Genomic DNA, 20,040 nt, shown 5'->3' on the forward strand with positions numbered 1-20,040 from the left:
AACCAAAAACATCAAATTTACAGCAGTATTTCAGAGGTGGTATTGAGTTAAATATTAAAATGTCATGAAGATATGGTTTGTGATATGCTATATGATGTTTTAACATATGGTTTTATGCCTCACGAAGGTAACCCTCAGAGAAATGAACAATAAATTACATGGATAAACATTCTGATGGTATTAATCTTTCTATTTTCTTTGTTTGCTGGTACACAGTAAAACTATGCTAATGAATACATCTGATCCTATACTTCAGAGTGAAATGATAGCTTTGTTGGGTAATATTGTCTCAGATGTATGAGAATACGTGCTTATAAACAATTAGGGAGCTGAATGTAAATGCAGTTCACGTTCATCAGTTCTGTAGTGCTATCAATGTGTTTGGTGATCTAGCCCAAAGCTTCTTCAAGTCGGGGTTGCAACCCCAAATGAGTGGTGAGGGTCACAAAAAAATTGTCCCCAAAACATATGGACAAAGAGGAGTAATTTGGTGGCTGGTTGAGAAAGGGAAAAGTGGTGAATAGTGATTAAGAAAGAGGTGGGATTGGGGTCTTAGCTGAGAAATGAAAAATGTGTTTGGACTAAGAAAGAGGAGGAATTGGGTGGCTGGTTGAGAAGGCAAAAATGTGTTTGGACTAAGAAAGATGATGAATTGGACTGCTGGTTGAGAAAGAGAAAGGATTGTGCTGCTGGTTGAGAAAAAGAAAACATGGTGCATACTGATGAATAAAGACGAGGAATTCAGTTCTTAGTTGAGGAGGGAAATGTGTGTTTGGACTAAGAAAGAGGAGAAATTGGGCTGCTGGTGGAGATGAGAAAGGGAAAAACTGGTGTATTTGAACTTCGAAAGAGGAGGGATTGAGCTGCTGCCTGAGAAAGAGAAAAGATTGTGGTTGTATACCTATTTTATGTGTTAAAGCACTGAGCTGCTGAACTTGCAGACCAAAAGGTCCCAGGTTCAAATCCCGGGAGCGGAATGAGCGCCCGCTGTTGCTCCAGCTTCTGCCAAACTAGCAGTTCGAAAACATGCCAATGTGAATAGATCAATAGGTACCGCTCCGGCGGGAAGGTAACTGTGCTCCATGCAGTCATGCCGGCCACATGACCTTGGAGGTGTCTATGGACAACGCCAGCTCTTCAGCTTAGAAATGGAGATGAGCACCAACCCCCAGACTCAGACATGACTGAACTTAACGTAAAGGGGAAACCTTTACCTTTACTTTACCTATTTTATATATCTGGGGTCACAAAAAAATTTCAGATGGAAAAGGGTTATGAGTGGAAAAAGTTCAAGAAGTTCTGATCTAGAAGATGTAGATCCTGTCCCCAAGGGGTTTACACATTAAAATGTGAGAGGGAAGACAGCAGATGATGAAAGTGGAGGAAGTGAGAAACAGAAAAAGAATGTGCTCAATTATAGTAGGGAAAGGGAAATTTTGAGGTTGTGCCACAGGCTTCACAGGAAAGAGGTATGTTTGGAAGAGAGAGACGATAGCATGCCAATGAGAAGGGTTACAGAGTCCAGGACAGTTACAAGCCTCCAGGGCAAGAAGGAAGGAAGACCAGAGACTTTGGGGGGGCACAAGATTCATTCAGTTTGGGCATACTTTCATTCATTTTAGTAAATTTTTCTCCAGCATGCCAAATACCTTTAAATTATATTTGAGTGCAATAGCAGGGATGCAAGAAGGATTAGAATAGAATACAAAAGATTATTTGGCCTTAGGGTTGACTGCTGCCTCTAAAAAAAAAGAAGCCATTTGACATAAGTGATATATTAAAGAGCAAACATATCAGATTGGCAAGGCGGCTTTGCATTGTCTCTTATGAAACTGGCCAGAACAGCGTACTGTTACTTCACTGAACACAGAACAGTGACATTTCAGAAGCTACAATTCTAACGAAACCAATTCAAGTGAAGCCTGTAAGAGGCAATTATGTAGTACAAATCTACCGTGGTTCCGGGTTTTGCTCATAGATCCTGTTCCAGAAAATCTGAATTGAGGAAGAGTTAAGTGTCTCCAGAGTTTAACAAGAAGTTGGAGTAAGGATGTGGGGAGATACAAAATTCCATTTAGTAGCAAACATACTCCTTAATAGTTAAAATTTTTTGCCCTTGTGAAGAAAAGGTTGTGCCTCTGTGAGTCAGCACTATCCATTTGATTCATTGCCACTTTATTCATATCCGGCTTGGAAGGCACTTTTAGAGGAGTTACACTTAAAATATTATTCATAAAAATATATAGTTCTGTCATGTCTGCAACATTATTTTTATGTTCTGAGGTCAATACACTGAATAAAGTTTTCAGAAACACACAAGCATTAGAAAATTATGACCCAGGGGAACATGCTCAATGTGTTACAGGCTATAACAGTGATTACAGGAGAAACTTCACAATTTATACATGTTTTTAGAACTTTGTGGGCAGTTTTTAAAAATCTTTAGTAATATACAACTTATGTGCATTAGATTCCATTTTGATATGAATAAATTGTTTATAGAACACAAAACAATTATTTTAAATAACAAGGGTTGAATGAAAAGCAATGCCTCCACCTTCATAACTCCTCAACAGATGGCAGTACTGGTATGCAGCAGGTACTGGCTTGTTCAGCAGACTCTCCTCTACAGTTCCATTTGGCAGGAAGCCTTAGCATTGAACGGTTGTGTTGTTAAAGTGCAAAGTATGGAACCCTGCTCAGACGGTCGGTCAATGCGACTTAAGCAACGTGCAGTCATTGCATTCTTGACAGCAGAAGGTGTCACCCCAAAGGAGAAAGGCGTCACCTTCATTCTTGTAACACGAGAGGAGATCCTGGAAAATTTCAAGTCTGTGTGCTTTCATTTCAGGCGTCAACATCCTGGATACCCATCGTGAACAGATCTTCCAGTAGCCAAGCACAGCAATAATGTGACCCACACGTTCTTGTGAAATGCCGATTACACTTGAAATTTCTCTCCAAGTGATACGACGATCGTCCTGAGTCAATCTGTCAACCTTTTGCTTGTGAAACCCGGTAGTTGCTGTCACAGGATGTCCAACTGTTTGTTTGTCATGCAAGCCAGATGTTCCCACCTCAACATCTCTAAACTTACTCGCCCAACGATGCACAGTACTCATATCAACACAATCACCATAAACAGTTGCATTTTCTGCTGTAAGAATGCAGAGTGACAGTCTTTATTGTCTTGTTACCAATAGGTACTAGCTACCTTTCACTCCTCTATTGGAATTTTACTTAATGAAATGCACTATGCATTTCTTTCTCTTTGTTCATTTTCATAAACCTGATTTGGACAGAATATATATACAGTTGTTGTACCGGTCTACACCATTCCATTCCTTTTGTCCTCTCTTTATATAATGGGATTGAAGATTCCTGAATATAGCCCCACCCCACCCCACCCCCACCCCCTTTACACATCTACATTTGGAAACTTTAGGATCAGGTTAAAACAAACAAGGATTTGAAATCAAATTTAAACCCAAGACCTAGTTGGTCTTAAGCTCACACTGAATTAAATGAGCAATTTAGGTTAGTTACTGTTTTATTATGAATGCTATGTGATTTTATGTAGTGACTTGTTTCTTTTTATTATTGTTTTACTTTTTTATTTTATGAATAATTGCCTGTAAAATGTTCTGAGCACTACTGAGTGGCAGAATGTGATATTTAAATGTGTGAATAATCTTAATATATTTTGATTTGTGAGATTTTAAGCAATATGGTGCTTAAATTGAAGTTTCTATGCCTTCTCCTCCCTCTTCCTCTTCCCCTCCTCCTTCTTTTGATTCTTATGCCATCTTTCTCCCCTTAGGGAGTCAAGGCAAATATCATGACATGAGCCACTACTTAAAAACAAGGCAGACACAAAAATTATAAAAACAAATAATTACTTTTCAATCTGTCACTTAACCTTCAACCTTTCACTTCATCTAGAAATATGGGGGTTGAAAGAAACATTTATTGTGGGGGGGGGAAGTACTGTTTTGGGAGCAATACTATCATTTGATTTATGTACCTTTAAAGAAGATGTAATGTAGAGCATAGGAATGAGAGAGGAAAGAATCTGCACTTATTTAAAACCCCATGTAAAAAGTAGCCCAGTGAGCTAATAGGGTCAGAAACTTTCTTATTGTAGTATTCAGGATGTTAGAAAGAGGAATTGATTGATAATAAAGACAGGCTCAACAAGCAAAGGAAACAGTTGATAAATAAACACTTTTGATGTCTGAAATAGCAAAACCTGGAGCTTTCCCTTCACTGTCTCCACCCTTTTTGGCCATCTTCTCTTTTCACTCCCTTGTGTGTATTGCCCAAAATTAGTGGCAATAATCCAGCAAAAAGAAATATCTGTGCAGGAACTGTCACCTGTTTTCAGTTGAATTGTTAGAGAAAATAAATATTAAGTTAGTTGTCTTGTTTAATATTTAGGAAGTCAGCTTATATGATCAAACTACTTAGTCATGCAGAATAAATACATATGGTAGGAGATTGACCCATCCATGTTTTAACCCATAATAATTACTTTGTAAAATAGCTAATTAACACAGATTTGGAAAAGATCTGTTCCTGGTCGGCATCAGATCTTCCAAAATGTACAATGTAATCCACATTAGAAGGATGTCAGGCATAGACAGTGAGTGATAGAAGTCACTCTTGGCAGTTTTTTCTATTACCTAACATGTCTATTAATTTTCCTAATGTTTAGCATATACTGTGCTGTCAACAGTTGACGCCCATAACTGTTTGTTTTGTCAGTTTTGCTCAATCAGAATGTTCTGTCTCATTTAGCACATCCTGTTATGTCTTTACAAATGTGTAAAAAGACCCACATGCAATCTTTTTGGATGGGACGGGGGCTTATAGTGAACTCTGTGTATAGATGAGTATCTGAAAGCTTTCATGTCTGCATAGTTGGCTTTCATCAGTAACTGCCTGTTCTGTGCTCAGTACACAATTTGTCCATTGCAATTAAGCTATGGTTCAAGCTTAATAATTAAACTTAATAGTAAAGCAATTTCATCAGATTTTGTTCCTAAGTTCTGTTTTAACTCAATGTGTTTTCAGTATCTGATCTTCTATCACATTATTTATGTTTGTCAACAGCTGTTCACTCCCTTAAGATCACATTTTGTCCTTGCTGATATTATTCATATAAACAGCAACTGTGGGACTGATTTCATGACTGCTGTGTAAAGGTACGAGTTGCACTTCTAAACACCGCTATATGTTTTAACAATTTTATTTAAATTGTATGATTTTTTTTCCCAGAGCAGGCAAAATGTCTTGAGAGGTTTATACAGTATAGCCAGTTACTTATGCTGATATTTATGCTGACACTGATATTTTGCTTTCTGGTTTCAAATTTGCTTGATTGTTTGGCCAGGCTATTAGAACCTTTGAAAATACTTCTATAGCTTTGTCAGGGCTGTCACTCCGGTGTGGGATAAAAATGAATCATTCTCTTCCACAGAAGAATTTTGCCTAATCAATGAGACTTTCATTGAGTAGGCAGAATGAACCAAATTTCATTAACCAAATTTCTAGCATTTCAGAGAGTGAGATGCTGAAAACTGTGCATGGTTGGAACTCTGGATTATGTATATTTGCATTCTATTGATAATTTTGTCTACTCTTTTTCTTTGGTTGCCTACACTGTATCTCTAAATTCTTGTGTTAATGCAATGCTATAAATTTGGGGACTGAAGGAAAATTTCATGAGGGCAGATGGGCTAATCTCTTATTTTGGAGGCAACATCCTCATTTTTGCCTTTCTGTAGTTCCAGGTTGTATGAAATATTTAACTTCATAAATCTGCAATGACTATATATAGTGTGGCTGTGCTGATGTAATATAAAACTATGATTGCACATATACTGTAGAATTAATGTAGTTTTTATACCACTTTAACTGCTGTGACCTAATGCTATGGAATCCTAGGATTTGCAGTTTGGTGAAGTACCAGCAGTGTTTAACATAAAAGGCTGAAGACTTTGTAAAACTACAACTACAATTCCATAGCACTGAGCCATGGCTATTAAAGTGGTGACAAACTGCTTTAATTCTGCAGTCTAGATGCACCCTATATATTAGTGATATCTGCCATACTAGTGAGGCAGTGAATCTGCTTCAGGTTCTCATCTGATCTTTCAAGGAACTGTCTGAGATGCTGAACCTGTTTGGGGGGTAGGATTCAATGACTTGGGCAGCTTCTTTAAAGCTCAAAGAAGACTTGGCAGTATGCTGACATGGAAGCTACTAACTGACACTGTTACACAGGCATTCACCTTCCTCTCAGTACAGTGTCTCTGGATTTTCTGGAATAAGTTCTTAGCATCATTGGGCATTGCCATCACCATATTTGTTTGAGGACGAGGGCTGTGAGATCTCACAGTTCCAATGGAAGAAAATGCAACTGCTGGGTGCATTTTCCTATCCATGAAGACATTAAAAAAGAACCTCCATTCAGGGATCTGGGTTGCCATTGTTGTAGAAATTCTGGGATCCAAAAAGGATCCCCAAGAAAAGCCAAGGGGCATCCCACTGATAAAGCTAATCCCTAGACCAGGGAGTTGTCCAATGCCGTGTCCTAATCTCTTCCTGGGAATTTAGATATGCCAACACCCATTGTCACCCATTGCTTCATTAGCCCTGGACCCATTGTCCTGATTGGGCTGACAGGAATATCACCATTAATGCCATCAACCCTGAATCCTACTGTAATAAAGTATCAATTTTTGGTTTACAGATGTTATGTTTAATTGTGTGTTTATGTTTTTAAAATGGTAAGTAAAATGGTAAGAACACTTTAAAGAGTGTTCTCTAATAGAAGGGGACTGAATCTGGTCACACTTAATCACAACGTTACCAAGCTAGTACTGTGGCATTACGGGAAATTCAAACTATTACTAGAGCAGTTTTGCATCACTACCTAGCCGTCACACCTGGGATTTAATTTTTTTTTTTTTTAGTGATCAACTGAGAAAGAAGAAGATAAATGGAAGATTGAAGGGAAGGTGAAGTTAAAAGCTTGTCTTCATTGCAATTCCTGCCTCCATGGCGCACACTGTCTGGACAATATCAGAGTTGCACAGAGTGCAGAACAGAGGTTTTATTGTCATGCCTTCATGTTCACAGGTTTTATTTCGTGGTCTAGTACCCATATCAGTTCTTTCCAGACATGCAGGTTTCAATAATGCCATACCTTTTCTGTTCCTGGTCCTGTCAGATGTTAGAGATCCATTTCTATCAGTGTATCTGAGAGACATTTATTTTCCCAGTCATTCAATTTGCTATCCTGTTCCATCCTTGGGATTCAAGGGAAATCCAAACACTGTGAAAACAGTACATGAACAAATACAAAGTAGAACACCATCAAGAGATAGAACATAAAAGCTGGTCTAATTTGGAAAATCTTGAAGACCCAGTTTTAAAAATACTCAGGTTCATATTCTGAGGAGTCTCTGACGTCCTTATCACACAGCTTTAATGCTATTATTCTACTTAAACTGCAGAATTCTGGGATTTGTGGTTTAGTGAGACACCATAGAACTCTGAGAAATCTAAATGACCCTTATTAAACTGCAAATCCCAGGATTCTGTAGAATAACAACAACAACAACAACAACAACAACTTTATTCTTATAACCTGCCTCCATCTCCCTGAATGGACTTAGGATGGCTTACATGGGGACCAAGACCAGGGTAGAACCACTTCAGTTTACATGGAATAGGATGCTATAGCTGTCTAAAGCGATAAGGTCCTGTGTCAGTTTATACATAGTCCTAGTATAAAGCTAATCCTTTTTTTTTTACAGAGCTATGATTGTGGTTATATCACCATTAGATCTCTTATCTAATGTCAAGTTAGGGTAAGGGAGACCAGATAGTTGGCATGGCAACTAGTAAATCCCTTCAGTCTTAAATCTGTTTACCTGGGAAATAGTCTTCAGTTCTAAATATATTTAACTTTGAGTAAATGTAGCTGCATTCAGTACAGTTATATGTATAGAAAATCATATTCATCTTTTAGTGTCTCCCTACTACACTTTTGGCATTGCTTTGAGTATATAGTCATGAGAAAAAAATGTCTATATCGGCTCTGAAACACAGACATATTTGAACTTCCTTTAACCAGTCATTAACAAACAAACCACCACTTCCATTCCATTATGGCTTAAAAGACCTGAAAGATAAGGCATCAAAGTTTCCTTTAAAAGCTGATAACGAGGGGCTCAATCAGTGACAAGTCACAGCTCCTTTCCTTAATTATCTAAGTTATGATACCATCTAAGCTATGTTAATTATCTAAACACAGAAACTATTTACACAACCTGTCACAACAAATACAGTGGGTATGTGTGTTTTAAAAGACAAAGCCAATGGAAATCGAACTTATGAATGTATGAATCAATGGACAATTATTTCCAGATGGAAATAATTTCATGGCATGAGTGTAACATGGGATTTAAATGTTTTTGTTTTGGAGTGAACGAACTATTATTTAGTAATTTAAATGGATCAGTTAGGGCTCTCTTTTTGTGTGTGTGTGCTATTTATCATTTTTGTATCCTAAGTATTATCTTAATCATCAAATATTTTATAGCATAGTTGCTACCAAAGAACTTTTGTATCAAGTAATTGTAAGGAATTACTTTCAAAAAGTAACATTCCAAATTCCAGGGGCAGGGATTTATTGAATTTTTGTTTTAAAACATGTACATTATGAGTGTATTGACTAGCAATCAATAAACAAAACTCTCTATAATGATTGTATAATGTGTACAAGAGCAGGTAATACTAGGAATATTTTAATAATATTTGTTTCAATCTTCAGAAAGAGTGAGATGAGTTTGATAAGGTCAGATAATTATATGAAAAAAGCACAAATAACTTAAGTGTTGAAGGAGCTTTGCGAGATCCAGATTTAAAGGATGCTCAGTAAGATAAGCGATAGTTAATAATAGACCCTTCCCATTTTTTCCCTTTTTATACATTTGGGGTGTATTTGGTTAAAATCCTGACTTCACATAACTAATCCTAGTTCCCCATAACCAGGGGCGGTTCCACACAGCACCAAATTGTGGGTCTTCCATGAGGGGCAAAACCCCCTGGAATTTGAGAGTACGTCCGCACACAGACCTGTTGGTCCTGGAATTTCTGCCTACAACATCCAGACTTACTGCTTCGTTATGAGATTTCAAAGCCCACAAGATGGCCGCAGCAGGACGTTCACAGGAAATTTCAACTTAAAAAAAACAACAACTTTGAATGAACAGGTGCAAATATGTGCATTGTTCATATGAATTTTGTTCCTGGGGTGAGTAGTGTGCAGAGCAGCATCAGTATGTTAAACAATCTTGCTCAAAGACCTACAGGAACCACCAGGTTTTCAGTTCCTTGTGGAAAGAGGGCAATGTACGGGCTTGCCTGATCTCTCTGGGGAGGGTGTTTCAAAGCTGGGGGGGGGGGGCACCAGTGGAAAGGCCAGCTCCCTTGTCCCCACCAGTCACACTTGGGACGGCGGTGGAAGCAAGAGGAGGGCCTCCCCGGCAGATCTTAAGGCCTGTGCCGGTTCATAGGGGGAGATGCAATCACAGAGATAGGCAGGGCCCAAGCCGTATAGGGCTTTATAGGTCAATACTTGCACATTGAATTGGGCCCAGCTGCTTATTGGCATTTTAATGAAGTTTGTGGCACACAATCAAAGTTTGTGGAGTATGACCACTACTTTCAAAGTCAGGACTATAATATTAAACAGGAACTGACAGAAATAGGACTTCATTATTATTATTATTACCAGAGCCTGCAGGGTTTGGTCATGTACTTGTGCCTGGGAACAACGAGGTGATGTTCCTGGGTTATACATGTCTGTTCCTCATGGCTTTTATTATGGGGAAAGTTGATTACATGGCAAAAACTTTGCTTGTGTGTCACAAACTTCATTAAACATGTGGAGGACAAAGTTTCTCTTGCCAGGATAAAGTTTTTGTCTTCTAGTCAACTGTTGCCATATTTTTAAGATACAATCAATCAGGAACTGAAATGTATAACCTGGGAACAAACCAACATAAAAAATCCCATATTTTCCGAGTATAGGGCTATACCGAGATTCAAATATTTGCATTTTCTGGCCAGAACTGGAATATTCCCATAACTAAAAATCTTGTGTTTTTAGCACTTTGTAGTGATTCCTCCCGTGTTTTCAGGGGACATAATTTGGCCACCCGCCATTTTGAATTGGGAGCTCCTGAGATAAAAGTACTGTGTGGATGGGCCCCAGGATTATTATTCATAGAGCTTGTGTGATTTTATGAATTTCATGAAGTTCCTGTTATTAGGTTTTTTTCAGACACAAAAGGGGTACAGGTTATGAGGCCTCTTTCCTTGAAATAGTGTTGGATTGTGTCTCAGGAAATCCAGGTTTAGTCCATTTAAGAAATGATGGCCTTGGATGACTTTGGATCTTCTATTGATTGTCAGTTTAATCTCTCTCACATATTTATTTGGAAGTCTCTCGTTCACTGGCTCACCATAAGCTGAAGGCGACTTGATGGCAGTTAAAAACAATCCAGAGTGGGAATATTGCAAATATTTTTAAAATTGCAATTACGTACTAGCATTCTTTGCCATAGGGAACTCTGTCTAGCACAGATATGGGTTAGAAGTCAACAATATCCGGATAACTTCACTTTGCTCACCCATATTCTACATGTTCAATACTTTTCCAAGGGGTTTGTTCCCAAAGACATCTGTATAAGATTGAAGTCTAGGGTGAAACATGCAATCTGTAGCTCAGAGAAGTCGGTCTAATTACCATTTACTGAAAACCTTTCTGTTGCTCAACACTGCTGGTTTTCCTCCCACATCATTTTTTCCCAGGCCTCTACACTGCCTTTTTATCTAATAAATCAAAAGCATGGGGAAATGTAGTGGCAGGTACTGTTAGAGCAAGTAAAATCATAGCCTTAAGACAATTTAAATACTTTTAAAAGCAAGGAAGTTGAGTGATTCCACCACGTATTGTTCCTGACAGGAATCTTTCCTTTTCTGCAAAACAAAAGGGAATTTGCTATATGTAGAAGTGCAGAATTATATGAACCTGTTAACTGTGGGGCACATAACTGTTTTGATACACACACAAGATCCATAAATGAGTTAAAAACTGAGTTTGTGAGACAATGATATTTTTATTAAATTAACTGCTTTTTTAAAAAACAAATGTACAAGATTTTTTAAATCACATTTATGGCATGCATCAGTTAATTTATGATGTTTAGCTTAGTGTACATTTTATTTTATCAGACCAATACAAACTACTAAATATTGTAATTAAAACATTATTGCATGTAACTGATGTTCTGAGAAGAAATACCTTAAAACAAATTCCACAGTATTCTATTTTAAGCCACTATGATTCTAGTAAACTGTGTAACTAAGGAGCATCTTTAATCAGAGTCACTAAATCTCTTCAGTTGCATTTAGTTCAACATTGTGTTTTAAATGGTGACTAGTAAGGTGCCTCAGAGAAGTTTACTGGCAGGACAGGCAAAGCCATGCCCTAATGTTTGCCCTCAGCAATCACTGCCTCTGTTTATGAAGATTTCATTTGACTTGCCCTTTCCCCGAGTTATTAATAGATTAGATATTTCTTTTTTAAAAGAACATCCAGTTTAGATGTTAACGAATCCCAGAAAGAGTTTGAGTCATACCATTGTCAAGGAAGGAGAACCAATGTCCCTAGCCATTGTCTCTTATTTATAGCATATAGTTATTTTTTATTTATGGCTCTTATATCACACTACTAACCAAGGTCTTCTGAAGTGAGATGGTCTAAACAGAGGAAGGGCAACATGTTTCTCTGGAGAGTTGCACTGGTTAAACAAAATGTCCAGTGTGACTCTCTATACAAGACTTTCTTTGGGTGTGTGTGTGTGTGTGTGTATGTATGTGTGAGGCATTATTCCTTGAAATGAAAATTTTCTTCTCCTCGTGAAATATTCTTTCAGTTACCCATGTCCAACAGTGCAGAGAGTAAGACCTTCAAAACGGTTCATGTCTAGTAACGAAGGTAACTAAACTGAGGCTATTGTACTTTGGCCATATAATGAAAGACGTGACTCACCAGAAAAGGAAATAATGCTTGGAAAGGCAGAAGGCAGTAGGAAAAAAGGAAGACAACATTACCGATGGATAGAATCAATCAAGGAAGCCATGGGCCTTGAGTCTTCAAGACCTGAGCAGGACTGTTGATGACTTGCAGGTCTCTCATTCATAGACTTGCCATAAGTGAAAGTTGACCTGACAGCAGTTAATAACAATGAATACTTGTATTTGCTGTGATAGCTTTCACTTCTTTAATTTGTCTGCTCTGTTTCTTTAGATTCCATTTCTTTTTCTAAATGCTCAATAGATGTTGCAGTAGTGAAAATTTCCACCCCTCTCCTCCGTACAACTGTACTCCAAAAGTCTGGCTATGAGGGGTTCTTCCTCTGAATCAGTCATTGTGAACTGAGTCCTCTAAGGCCCTTTCCACACAGCTGAAAAAAATCCCACATTATATGCTTTGAACTGGAATATATGACAGTGTGCACTCAGATAACCCAGTTCAAAGCAGATATTGTGGGATTTTCTGCTTTGATATTCTGAGTTATATGGCTGTGTTGAAGGGCCCTGGGAAGGAGGATCATTTTGTTTGCAGCAGCAGCAGCAAAGCCCCTGAGGCACCAGGTCCATAGCTTCTGCCCTTGACTGAGGAAAGACCCTCCCCACACACATCCTAACATCTAGAAATAACGGTTTGCATGCTACATTTCTGGGACGTGTGGAGCGCTACTACCATGATCTGTGGTAGGTGCCTCACTGTGTTTAATGGCTCATAGCTGTAATATCTCTTTACACAGAATTATGAGTAGAACACAGCGCACATATCCACAGGGGACATGCTCCTGGGCTTCGCGTGAATAGCCGATGTACATTTGAAAATGAATACTAATGAAATGAAGGACTTCTGGCCCATAAATGTCATCCATATGTGCTGGAGGATGTAGGAAATTCCTACATCTCGTCAACTTGAAATTGTAAATACTGATCCCACAGATATGGGGATTGCTCTACACACACACACACACTGTTCAGAGCATATGATCATTCTTTGAATTCCTTCTATAAATGACTCCACCAAATTAGGTGAAGTGAGGAGATATTGGGTAGATGGAAGGATTCACAGGAGATCCTTAATTGTTAAATGTTTGCCTGGACATCTTGCCAGCTATTTATACTATAATCCTCTTGGCACCAGGCAAAAACTTAGAAAAGCCCCAAGTTTTTCAATCTTAACATCTGTTTCTACTTTTAATTTCTACTGGTTGCCACTGCTTTCTTTTTGAAGTTTTATGTTGATATTTGTATTGATGTTCTGTGTCTTCAAGCCATTTCTTATGTATGGTGACGCTAAGGTGAATCAAGAGTTGTTTAGAGGTGTTGTAATTCAGCCAATAATTGTTTCTGATGTCACTGTGGATGATGGTATTGCTAAGCCTGTGAGCCAGCATGAGATTTTAAGTCCTGACAATGGGTGTTGTGTCTGTCCTGTGCTTTCTGAAGACCACATTCCTGAAGGGGGTCAAGAGCAACCTTTCTCTAGGGAAGTGAGCTCTGTAGATGGATCACCAGGTGAGGAGACTAATGAGTCAGGAGATAGGAGGCACAACTTCCATAAACCTGGGCAAGTTCTCAAGTGCATTGAAGGTCTTTGCTTTATTAGCTAAGAAACCCGTATCTGGTTGTAAAGGTAAACAAAATGATTTCATGACAGTCTATGAGGCAGGAAAAGCTTTATATGAGGCAGGGAAATTATTTTAGATCAGTCTGCGTTTAAAGAACATCTTGCATCAAGCTTTAGTCAAGGGAATTTCAAGTTTCATGTTTTCAGCTATTCAAGTTCTTGTTTTCCAAGTCTAAGGGATTATTCTGGAGTTCTGTGTACTTGATTTCATGCTGCCTTGTTTAACTGGATATTTTGCATTCTTGGATTTTGGAATTCTACCATTATACCCTGGTGTCAATGGACTATTGCATATTTTTGGATGAACTTGTTTTTACAATTTTTAATGCTTTGCCTTCTATATACTGTTCAATAAACTGCTTGCTGATTTATACTGAACTGGAGTGGTGGTTAAGTACAGAGGTGTTCCTGCTTTGAGGTACAACAAGAGAGGTTTTGACTTTGCCTCCCCCTGAGGCTGAGAGAGTGAGACTTGCCCAATATCACAGTGAGCTGCCAGTTTGAATGAAGCCTCCAGAGTCCTAGTCCACTACTTCACTACCCAAACCACCACACTACATTGCCGCTACCGCCTTCTTCTTCTTCTTCTTCTACTTCTTCTTCTTCTTCTTCTTCTTCTTCTTCTTCTTCTTCTTCTATTTATTTATACCCTGCTTTATATCTCTCGATGAAGACTCAAAGTGACTTAACATAAAAGCATTAGCATACAATTTAAAATATACAATTATGTAAACATTAAAACAGAATTAAATATAAACAATATTAAAAATTCAGTTAAAATCTATTAAAACACATTCAAAGTTAAAAACCACAGCACCCCCTGACTTGATCTTTAAAACCTTCATTTTTAAAGATTTTATACTTTTTATTTTTTTATTTTTTTCAAACTATCCAATGAACTTTGTTATTAGCCTATATATAAATACTGAAAGTTAAAAATAAAATAAGCATTCTTAAAGAATAACTTGTTCCATTCTTAAATTATATGTAGAATAATGCTGGATGTTGTATATAGTGCAGTATAACATTCACTTCTTCCACACCATTCTCCTCCCCTGGGCCTTCAAAGGAGCACATAGAGAAAAAATGCCAGTCCAAAAACCAATCCAAACTGGAAGTGGTCAGATGTCTAAGGACTCCTTTATAAAACGAAAGCTGAAAGGTGGGTTTCAGCTCCTGGTGTTTGCAGGACTTAAGGGCCACAAAAGCAGCATTTGAAACCCCAGGACTGCACTTTGCCCACCACTCCTTAAGAAATTATGTGGCCTTTCTGATGGATGTATAGACTGAAGGTGCCTAGCGAAGGGGGCACTAAAGAGGAAAGGCATGGGAGTGGGATTAGCAGGTCTAGTTCCAAATGTAGACAAGATGCCTGCTGTGTTTATGTGAATATAATTTGTTTAGGAAACAGACCAATTAGGTTGGCTACTGTGATTCTTCCCCCTTTGCTTCACCCTGGTCAGTACACACAGACTGTGCATCTGAAAAGGAAACATTTGTCTTCATGTGCGTGCCTTCAAGTGGCCTGTCCACTTATTGGAAGCCCAGAAATTGCATAGGGTTTTCTTAGACAAGAAATACTCAGAGGTGGTTTTGCCAGTTCCTTTCTCTGAAATATACCATACATCATCTGGTACTCATTGGCAGTCTATCACCCAATCTATTATTAACTGCTGTCAAGCAGACTTTTACTTATGGCAACCCTGTGGATAAGAGACTTCCAAGTCACCCTATCATCAACAAGTCTTTCAGATTCAGGGTCTTTCAATGAAATCAGAACAGCCCCTTCCATCCTGTCTTTCAGGAAAAAAAAACTTAAGACATGGTTATGGGACCAAGCATTTGAGTAGAAAGCATAGCAGTGCAATAATTAAGAACTCTTAAAGTGACTGACTAATGGACTGGTCCTGGACTATGATTATGAATTTGCATGATTTTAATTGTTGTTTTAATAAGTTATATTTTAATGCTTGGTTTTAAGTGTAATTGTTATTCTGAAAATTGTATGTGGGCATCGAATTGCTTCCAGTTGTGAGGCCTCCCTGAGTCTCCCTCTGGGAGTGAAAAGGGTGGAGTACAAGTATGGGAAATAAATAAATAAACTTTTTTAATTAGAGACTATTCACCTGTAAACATGATCTTCCCCCTTTCCAGCTGCCTCTACATTTCCAAGTATTAGAATCTTTCCTTGTGAGCCATGATATGGCCAAAGTACAACGGTCTCAGTTTAGTCATCTTGGCTTCTAGGGAAAATTCAGGCTTGATTTGCCTTGGGACCCATTTATTTATATTTTAGCCATCCATTGTATCTGTAGAACTCTTCTCTAGCACCACATTTCAAATGAGCTGATTTTCCTCCTTTCAGCTTCCTTCACTGTCCAGCTTTCTCAATCATACAAAGAAATTGTCATGGAAAATCCTAATCCTTAACACTTCAAGATCTTGCATATTTTCTTCAAAGCTGGCCTTCTAGACTGCAGTGTCCATTCTCATTAAAGATTGAAACAAGTTATATAAAATCTTGAACTATTTCAATGTCCCCATTGTCTAAAGTTAAGTCCTTCTTCTTTTTCTGAGTCCAGTTTGGACATCTGGCATTTCTTGCTCCATATATGACAAAAGTTTGCATTGTCGCATCTCAAGCATCACTGCTTCCATTGGAAATTAATGACATAATCCTGTTACTATAATTCCTAGTATCCCCTTTCTTGGGAATTGGGATGCATATTGAGTATTTTCAGTCAGTGAGACATTATTTTGCCCACCCCACTCCCATATTTATTGACAGATTTCAGTTAGCACTGGAGTAGATGGTGTCACTGTAGCTTAACAAAGCTCTGTTGGTATGCAGTCTGTTTCTGGTGATTTATGCCTCCAAGTGTTCTGAAACCTTTCAAAATTCTAAGTTCATCTTCAAATGGTTCTTTGTTGAATGAATTTGTTGTCCTTTAATCCCTTTTATATAGTTCTTCAGTGTATTACTTCCATTGTCTTTTTATCTCTACTTTGCCATGTAATGTTTCCCTCCTAGTTGTAGAAAACCCCAGTTCTTGACTTAAATTGTCCTTTGATTTCTTGGACCTTGAGGTCTTGAGTCACTTCTTTTTTTGTTATCACCTTCTATTTATCTGAATCGATTATTATTACAGTACAGTCATCTCACCCCTTATATTTACTCATGTTAGGGGCACAGGACCTCAACCAAAATGTGGAAAATGCCAATTAAAAAAGCACTATTTTTTAAACACAAGAGAACACTTCTCAATGTAATGCGGTGGCTTAAAAAACCATGGGGATTTTGGCCTGCATAAATAGGAGTAAAATGTCTAGATCTTGGGAAGTCATGCTCCTCCTCTATCCTGCCTTGGTCAGACCACACCTGGAATCACACTGTGTCCAGTTCTGGGCACCACAATTAAAGGGAGATGTTGACAAGCTGGAATTTGTCCAGAGAAGAGTGACTAAAATGATCAAGGGTCTGGAGAACAAGCCCTACGAGGAGTGGCTTAAAGAGCTGGGCATGTTTAGCCTGCAGAAGAAAAGGCTGAGAGAAGACATGATAGCCATGTATAAATAAATATGTAAGAGGAAGTCATAGGGAGAAGGGAGCAGGCTTGTTTTCTGTTGCTTTGGAGACTCGAATGTGGAACAATGGCTTCAAACTCAGGAAAGGAGATTCCACCTGAACATGAGGAATAACTTCCTCACTGTGTGAGAGAGAGCTGTTCAGCAGTGGAACTCTCTGCCCAGGAGTGTGATGGAGGCTCCTTCTTTGGAGGCTTTTAAGCAGAGGTTGGATGCCCATCTGTTTGGGGGGGGGGGGGGGCTTGAATGCGATTTTCTTGCTTCTTGGCAGGGGGTTGGACTGGATGGCCCATGAGGTCTCTTCCAACTCTATGATTCTATCAATCTCCAGCTTCTCCAGTACAACCCTATGGCCCTCAACTGGGAAAGGAGAATTTGTATTGGGAGGAGGGGCCGTTTTGCTTACTACTACAAAAGCCAGCCTAATGGCATATACTGAGACCAAAGGTCCGACTTGATTGAAAGGTGGCTTCCTCTCTCATCCAAACCTGCCCTCAGATGTTGCTTTTGTGATGCTTAATACACCTCTTGAAAGAAGGACAGTATCAAAAGTAATGTGTTCAGAAGTAATCAGTTTTGCCTTACCTTACAGTGTTTAGAAGCAAAGTGTTGCTGTAACTTGTTATGGTGTGGAGAAAACTGAGCCGTAGTAGTTAAAGTGGTGTCAAACTGCACTGATTCTACAGTGTAGATCAGGCATGGGGAAACTTTGGTCTTCCTCCAGGTGTTTTGGACTTCAACTCCCACAATTCCTAACAGCCTACTGACTGGGCTGCTATGAGTTTTCCTGGCTGTATGGCCATGTTCCAGAAGCATTCTCTCCTGACGTTTTGCCTGCACCTATGGCAGGCATCCTCAGACCTTGTGAGGTGTATTGGAAACTAGGCAAGGGAGGTTTATATATTTGTGGAAGGTCCAGAGTGGGAGAAAGAACTTTTGTCTGCTGGAGGAAAGCGTAAATATTGCAATTAATCACCTTGATTCATTGCAGCTTCAAGGCCTGGCTGATTCCTGCCTGGGGGAATCCTTTTGTTGGGAGGTGATAGCTGGCCCTGATTGTTTCTGTCTGAAATTTTCCCATTTTTGAATGTTGTTCTTTATTTACTGTCCTGATTTTAGAGTTTTTTTTAATGCTGGTAGCCAGATTTTGTTCATTTTCATTTGGTTTTTTTTGTGTGTCAGGAGAGACTTGAGAAATTGTAAGTCGCTTTGGGTGTGAGAGAATTGGCTATCTGCACGGATATTGCCTAGGGGACGACTGTATGTTTTTGATGTTTATACCATGTTCCCACATGGAGCTGGAGCCAATAGAGGGAGCTCATCTGCTCTCTCCCCCAGTTGGATTCGAAGTGGCAACCTTCAGGTCAGCAACCCAACCTTTCAGTCATCAGAATCAGTCATTCAGCCAGCACAATGGTTTAACCCACTGGGGGCTCCTGTTTCCTTTCATTGTTTCCTCCTTTCTGTTGAAATTGTCTACATACTTCTGGATTTCAATGGCTTCTCTGTTTCATCTGACATGGTGGTTGTCAGAGTGGTCCAGCATTTCCGTGTTCTCAAATAATACACTGTGTCCATATTGGTCCATCAAGTTTTCTGCTATGGTTGACTTCTCTGGTTGAGTTAGTCTTCAGTGCCTTTCATGTTCCTTGATTCCTACTGGCTGGTAGGAATCGTGGGAGTTCAAGTCCTAAACACCTGGAGGAAGACCAAAGTTTGCCCATGTCTGGTGTAGTCTGACATGATAGTTGTTGGAGTGGTCCAGCATTTCCGTGTTCTCAAATAATACGCTGTGTCCAGGTTGGTCCACCAAATTTTCTGCTATGGTTGACTACTCTGGTTGAGTTAGTCTGCAGTGCCTTTCATGTTCCTTGATTCCTACTGGCTGATAGGAATCGTGGGAGGTGAAGTCCAAAACATCTGGAAGGCCGTAGTTTGCCCGTGCCTGGTGTTGTTTGACATGGTGGTTGTTTGAGTGGTCCAGCATTTCTGTGTTCTCAAATAATACACTGTGTCCCGGTTGGTACATCAAGTGCTCTGCTATGGTTGACTTTCCTGTCTGAGTTAGTCAGTCTGCAAGGCCTTTCATGTTCCTTGGTTGTTATGAATGGTGGGAGTTGAAGTCCAAAACACCTGGAGGAAGACCAAGGTTTCCCCATGCCTGGTGCAGATGCTCCCTGTACCAGGGGAGTTTCTTGACAAGCCCAGTTGAGAGGTTTGCCATGGCCTTCCTCTGAAGCTGAGAGCGTGCATCTACCAGAGTGGCAGCCTAGCGCCCAAACCGCGACGGATGTGCTACTACCAGCGGGCACTGGCTGTGTCCGCCAAGACTTTTCAAAAGCAGAGCCAGGACCCACGGCATCCTTCTCCCTGGAGAGCCTTCCCGGCAGTGAGGCCGCCTTGGGCCTCTGGCTCCGCCTCAGCCAATGAGCCGGCGCGGCGCAGGGACACAGCCCCAGTCACGCTATAAAAGGACGCAGGCGGAGAGGAGCCAGGCGAGGGCTTGCGCTTTTCGGCGTGGAGAGAGACCGAGCGAGCGAGCGAGAGGGAAAACACATCCAGTGGGCATCTTCCTCTTCCTTCTCGTCGCACTCCGCATCAGCCATGTGTGGTGAGTCAGGGCGGGCGAGAGGGGCCCCTGAGATTGGCAGGGCTGGGTGATG

At 39.6% G+C, this 20,040-nt stretch overlaps 1 protein-coding gene across 2 annotated transcripts in view; it reads left to right on the forward strand.

Annotated features, from left to right (window-relative positions):
• The window catches only part of gfpt2 (glutamine-fructose-6-phosphate transaminase 2), a 116,375-nt gene that overhangs the window by 60,449 nt on the left and 35,886 nt on the right, over window positions 1-20,040 (forward strand). The window contains exon 1 of one of the 2 annotated variants that reach the window (XM_062970298.1): window positions 19,812-19,988. The exons of the other annotated variant lie outside the window; for it this stretch is intronic. Within the exon in view, the coding sequence (XP_062826368.1) occupies window positions 19,982-19,988 (7 nt within the window). The 5' untranslated portion in view covers window positions 19,812-19,981. Of the gene's footprint in view, window positions 1-19,811; window positions 19,989-20,040 lie in introns of those variants that run through there. 2 annotated transcript variants of the gene reach the window in all.

This window comes from Anolis carolinensis, chromosome 2, assembly GCF_035594765.1.
Source record: "Anolis carolinensis isolate JA03-04 chromosome 2, rAnoCar3.1.pri, whole genome shotgun sequence".
Classification (NCBI taxonomy): domain Eukaryota; kingdom Metazoa; phylum Chordata; class Lepidosauria; order Squamata; family Dactyloidae; genus Anolis; species Anolis carolinensis.